The 6,695-nt window shown below is 43.5% G+C and overlaps 1 protein-coding gene across 1 annotated transcript in view; it reads left to right on the forward strand.

Annotated features, from left to right (window-relative positions):
- The window catches only part of LOC105543225 (gastrokine-3-like), a 14,253-nt gene extending 10,727 nt beyond the window's left edge, over positions 1 to 3,526 (forward strand). The window contains 1 exon segment of the mRNA XM_011985040.1: positions 3,404 to 3,526. Within this exon segment, the coding sequence (XP_011840430.1) occupies positions 3,404 to 3,526 (123 nt within the window).
- Positions 3,527 to 6,695: the final 3,169 nt, after the last annotated feature.

Raw genomic sequence — 6,695 nt, forward strand, 5'->3', positions numbered from 1 at the left:
AAATCTCCTTAAGCTGATAAGCAACTTCAGCAAAATCTCAGGATACAAAATCAATGTGAAAAAAAGCACAAGCATTCTTATACACCAGTAACAGACAAACAGAGGGCCAAATCATGAGTGAACTCCCATTTACAATGGCTACAAAGAGAATAAAATACCTAGGAATCCAACCTACAACGGATGTGAAAGACCTCTTCAAGGAGAACTACAAACTACTACTCAATGAAATAAAAGAGGACACAAACAAATGGAAGAACATTCCATGCCCATGGATAGGAAGAATCAATATAATGAAAATGGCCACACTGCCCAAGTTAATTTATAGATTAAATGCCATCCCCATCAAGCTACCAATGACTTTCTTCACAGAATTAGAAAAAATTACTTTAAATTTCATATGGAACCAAAAAAGAGCCTGCATTGCCAAGACAATCCTAAGCAAAAAGAACAAAGCTGGAAGTATCACGCTACCTGACTTCAAACTATACTGCAAGGCTACAGTCACCAAAACAGCATGGTACTGGTACCAAAACAGATATATAGACCAATGAAACAGAACAGAGGCCTCAGAAATAACACCACACATCTACAACCATCTGATCTTTGATAAACCTGACAAAAACAAGAAATGGGGAAAGAATTCCCTATTTAATAAATGGTGCTGGGGAAACTGGCTGGCCATATGTAGAAAACTGAAACTGAATCCCTTCCTTACACTGTATACAAAAATTAATTCAAGATGGATTAAAGACTTAAATGTTAGACCTAAAACTATAAAAACCCTAGAAGAAAATGTAGACAATAGCATTCAGGACATAGGCATGGGCAAGGACTTCATGACTAAAACACAAAAAGCAATGGCAACAAAAGCCCAAATAGACAAATGGGATCTAATGAAACTAAAGAGCTTCTGCACAGCAAAAGAAACTACCATCAGAAGTAACAGGCAACTTACAGAATGGGAGAAAATTTTTGCAATCTACCCATCTGACAAAGGGCTAATTTTCAGAATCTACAAAAAACTTAAACAAATTTACAAGAAAAAGACAATCCCATTGAAAAGCGGGCAAAGGATATGAAGAGACACTTCTTAAAAGAAGACATTTACGCACCCAACAGATACATGAAAAAATGCTAATCATCGCTGGTCATCAGAGGAATGCAAATGAAAACCACAATGAGATACCATCTCACACCAGTTAGAATGGCAATCATTAAAAAATCAGGAAACAACAGGTGCTGAAGAGGACGTGGAGAAATAGGAACGCTTTTACACTGTTGATGGGATTGTAAACTAGTTCAACCATTATGGAAAACAGTATGGCGATTCCTCAAGGATCTAGAACAAGAAGTACCATATGACCCAGCCATCCCATTACTGGTATATACCCAAAGGATTATAAATCATGCTGCTATAAAGACACATGCACACGTATGTTTATTGCGGCACTATTCACAATAGCAAAGACTTGGAATCAACCCGAATGTCCATCAGTGACAGACTGGATTAAGAAAATGTGGCACATACACACCATGGAATACTATACAGCCATGAAAAAGAATGAGTTCATGTCCTTTGTAGTGACATGGATGAAGCTGGAAACCATCATTCTGAGCAAACTATCACAAGGACAGAAAACTAATGAAATAAAAGAGGACACAAACAAATGGAAGAACGTTCCATGCCCATGGATAGGAAGAATCAATATAGTGAAAATGGCCACAAGGCCCAAGTTAATTTATAGATCAACGCCATCCCCATCAAGCTACCAATGACTTTCCTCACAGAATTAGAAAAAAGTACTTTAAATTTCATATGGAACCAAACAATGTGGGAACTGAACAATGAGAACACTTGGACACAGGGTGGGGAATATCACACACCAGAGCCTGTCGTGGAGTGGGGGTTGGGGGAGGGATAGCGTCAGGAGAAATACCTAATGTAAATGACGAGTTGATGGGTGCAGCAAACCAACACGGCACATGTATACCTATATAACAAACCTGCATGTTGTGCACAGGTACCCTAGAACTTAAAGTTTAATACAAACAAATAAACAAATAAGAACTTAAGCTTCTTGCTGAGTCCATTGAAATAATTTTTTTGTCTCTCTGGGAGTGCCTAAAAGTAGCTAAGAGTGAGCCCAGTGATCTTCCAAGCAGGGAAATCATCTCTCTTCTTTTCCTCCTCCCTTGGGGCAGCCCCTGTCATTGACATAGGCTGACATATTCAGTGCTGCCTCTTACAACTGGGAGAAGGGGCCAGGGAACGCACAGACCCCAGAGTCCTCAGCTGAGCTATGTCCACTTGCTGCCCCTCCATGGCGTCCTGCCTTTGGGCAGACACTGCTATCTCTGCCACTGATCTGGGGAGCCTCAGGGGGCTTAAGAGGCATGAACCCTCTGGACCCAATGTAGAAATAAGAAAAATGAGTCTCTCCTCACCCTTTGGCATCTCAATCATTCATGTATGCCCTGTGTATTAGTCTGGTTTCATATTGCTATAAAGAACTGCCCGAGACTGAGTAATTTATAAAGAAAAGAGGTTTAACTGACTCACAGTTCTGCATGGCTTGGGAGGCCTCAGGAAATTTACAATCATGGCAGAAGGGCAAGCAGGCACATCTTACATGGTGGGAGGTGAAAGAGAGAGTATGTGAAGGAGGAACTGTCAGACATGTATGAAACCACCAGATGTCATGCGAACTCACTCACTATCAGGAGAATAGCATGGGGTAAACTGCCCCTATGATCAGTCACCTCCCAACAGTCCCTCCCTCAAAATGAAATTTGGGTGAGGACACACAGCCTAGTCATATCACCCTGCAATGTATACCCTAGTTTCTTAGAGAAACTAGTGAAAAGAAAAGGGAGGACTTTTCTCATCTGTGGCTACTGTTGTTTTTATACTCAGTCCCCACCCACCACCCTGGGACCTGGAATATGAGTTCCCTGGGGACTGGACCAGGAACAAATTTGAGCCTGAAACATCACAATGTGATTGAACTGCTCCTCCCTCTCCAGAGTTTACTGGATTAGGACTGTGTCCCAGCCCCCTCTTTCCTGAGCATGTCTGCCCTGACAGAGTCTTTAGTCCTGCAAATGGGCACTTGGAGGATTACCAAGAAATCTTTAAGTAATGTCTAAATCCCAGCTGGGACCCACTCAAAACTCTCTCGCAATAAATAAAACTATCCTGCAGGAATTCCATCCTTGCTCAAGAGTCCTTTCCCAGAGAGAGCAGATCTAAAACAGAGGTCAAATTTCCTGGCTTCCTTGTTTCAAGAAAGGCACTCCATTGACAGACTTCCCTTTAGGGGGAATATCTTAATTTCCTTACTAGTCCTTTCCACTCCTGATGGTGTCACTTCTAATTCTCCCTGTCACTCCTGCTTCTCTGCAGCCTAGGGAAGAGCCAGCTGTGTCCACGCTCAGGACCGTGGGTATGGGCGAGCTGGCTTGCCAGCCCTGGAAGGCAGCTGCCCAGTGTTCATTTTCTGGCTACCTGCTCGCTCTGTGCTCTTAGTTTCCTTCCCAAGGGATCAGGAGCAGTGTACCTTATCCTTCCTGGAATGTGCTGCTTCTCCTTGTCCTGCTGTCTGCTTGGGGCAGAGAGACCCTCCCCACAACTTAACCCATATGTCAGTAGTTATTCCTGTGGAGGCCCTCCATTGAGCTGAGTTAGTTTGGGCGATGCTTTACACACAGGCAGTACCCCAGCTGTCCACAGCAGGCAGAGCTGTAGCTGTCCATTGACTCACATCCTCCCCATCCCTGAAGGGAGACCACAGCACTGGGTCCTCTGGCCTGGCTCCAGGCCACAGGCAGCTGGAACCCGGGCCTTTCAGCGCTGATAGGCTCTAGCCATGGCCAACTTCTGTGTATCTTGAGACTGCTGAAGACTGAGTGGGCCTCCTTTTTATTATGTGTTTTAAATTTTTAAAATATATTAACATTTTTATTGAGCTATACAATAAAGTGCAGATTTTAAGTGCACAGCTCAATGAATGTTTACATATACACATTCAATGTAGTCATCAACCAGAGGAAGACATAGAACATTTCCAATGCCCCAGAAGGTTTTTTCATGCCACTCCCAGGCAATACCCAACCTCACCCTTGGCCCCCAGGGAGTGGAAAGGGAAAGTAATAGAATTATCCTTTAATTTATCCTCAGCATAATGGAATATGCTGAGGAGTTCTCAGCAAAAATCAAACACACGCTGGCAAGTCTCTTGAGGTGGGGGTCAACGGCAGATGGTAAGGGGTTGGCAAGTAGCCCCAGAATTCTCCCTATTGTGATTAGTTTGGGTCAAACAGGAGAAAAGAGAAGCTAACAAAGGTCATGAATAAGAGGACAGGATGATTGTCCATTGACCAGGTGTTGTGTACCTAAGGCCATGCCCTTACGGGTGTAGCAACAGTAACTTTTTAGAGGAAGACTGAAGGGTGAGCTGCATCATTAGAAGCAGTGAGGGGTGAATTCCTGGGCTGTCCCTTCTTGGGGTCATATACTGCTGCATGATCTGGAAGGGCCATGCTGCAGCCAGGGAATCCTTCCCTAGTGGTTAAAAGCATGCTGAAGAAATGGACTTACCACCTTAAAATAGGGTACACCTAGACCCTAAACCCCAAGAAGCACTTGATTCCATTCTTGAATGTGTGCTGAGCCCTTTGCTGCAACATCAGACATTTCCTCAAGAGCCAAGGGAGAATTAGGGACAGTGTCTGGACTGATAAGAAGGAATGGCAGGCCAAACAGAGCTGGGCAGTGAGCTTCAAGTGACAATTGCTTAAAGTTGTCCTAGGAATAGCCCTCGGTATTAGGTTTCCACAGCATGAGTACAGGAATGTGGTGAGCCTGGAATTTTCAAAGGGGCTTTAGGGGTGAAAGAAGTGGAGACCCCAGTGCTGGGGTGGGCCCAGATCTAGAGGCATGTGTACTGATTGGATTTATCCAGCCTCTTTCAGGTGTATCTGTAAGGAATGCTTTCAGCTATGAAAAAAGAGAACTCAGTCACAGTGGCCTAAACAGACAGACTGATTCAGACTGATTCAGATCATGTGAGTACAGAGAAACGTAGTCCCAGCTGGTGCAACTCGGGAATAATGCAGTCAGACATTCTAGCTCTTTCTTTCTTTCCTCAATCTTCCTTCCCTAGGATTGTTGCCTTATGGTCCTAAAATGGCCAATCATCTCCTGATTCCTCATATCCTCATTGAGGGAAGGATGACAGGAATGCGCAAAGGGCAAAGTCACATGCCGGCTGAGTCTGTTCCTCCTTATCAGGAATGAGAAATCTTCCCCGAAAGCCCCACTTAGCAATTTCTACTTACAACTCATTGGCAGGAACTGAGATCATATGGCCACCCACAGGCCAATCACAGGCTGAAGAAAATGATATTGCTTTATTGTCTTAAAGAAACCAAGACTGATTTAGCCCAGGCTTTCTCAGTCTTGGCACTGCAAACATTTGAAGCCAGAACATTCTTTGTTGTAGGGCGGTGCCCTGGGCATTGTAGAATGTTTAGCAGCATCTCTGGTATCTACCCATTAGCATACCCTCCAGCTGTAACAATCAAAAATGTCTCCAAACACCACTAGATGTCCTCAGGGGAGGGGAGAAAAATCACACCCCAGTTGAAAACTACTGATTCAGACCAATCATGATTAATTCCCTGGAACCAAAGGAATGTATTTTCTAAAATTAAGGTGGTTATTGTTGTTGTTGTTGCTGCTACTTAAATTGGAGCCATGTTAGAAGGAAAGAGGGAGGTGGGGAATAGGGATTGGGTAATCAATGGACTGGTTTTGCCACAGAGTATTAGACAACTGTTACCAGCAACAGATGAATAAGCATTTCTTTTAAAGGTCATATCCTCTTTAGTTTCTGCCTGTTTGGGGTAACTTTACTGTCTTCAAATGGCTACTGTTTATATTTTTTTCCAGGTTTATAATTGTTATGGCAGGAAGGTTAGTCTGGTATCAGCTACTTCATCATTATTAGAAGCTAGAAGTCTCAATATTTTATTAATTCACCAATTTATGTTTATTATATTTGAGTTAACAAATGCTTGAATTCATTCATTCAGTCAGTTATCTAAACAGATATTTGTATAATAAAGTATTTGTTTGGGTCCATGTGTTCTAATCCTGGGAGCTTTGAATGAACAAATCCTATTTAATTCTATCTCAGATGAGCAAAGGAGTTTGCATGACATGTGGCATGTCATTTACTGTGAGAAACACAATTGTATGGGAAATAAGAAAAATAAGAACCTCATCTACATGCCTCACCCAGCTTCCTGCAAAAGCTCCATTGGCACACTCATATCCTGGGCCAGGCTGCTCCTTCAGGCCAGCTTTTAATACACACACACACACACACACACACACACACACACACACACACACAAACATCAGTATATTTTATGGGCACAAATAAGAAAAGGAAGACAGAGGGACCAGTGGAGACACAGAGCAGGCAATAGGCACACACACTGGTCATGTGTCCTTTTCAAGAGCTGCCCATTTGGGAGACAGTCTCACTCACCTCAAAGGTCTTTTTGCAGAGCCAGGGCCTGCAGCTCCTCCAGGTCTGGGGTGGCCTCAAGGTGGAAGGCACTCTCCCTGCCATAGCTCCTCTCAGGGCTGGGCCTCTCACTTGTCTTCACCCCAGGATGATGCCTACACA

The sequence above is a fragment of the Mandrillus leucophaeus genome, unplaced genomic scaffold (assembly GCF_000951045.1).
Source record: "Mandrillus leucophaeus isolate KB7577 unplaced genomic scaffold, Mleu.le_1.0 Scaffold279, whole genome shotgun sequence".
Classification (NCBI taxonomy): domain Eukaryota; kingdom Metazoa; phylum Chordata; class Mammalia; order Primates; family Cercopithecidae; genus Mandrillus; species Mandrillus leucophaeus.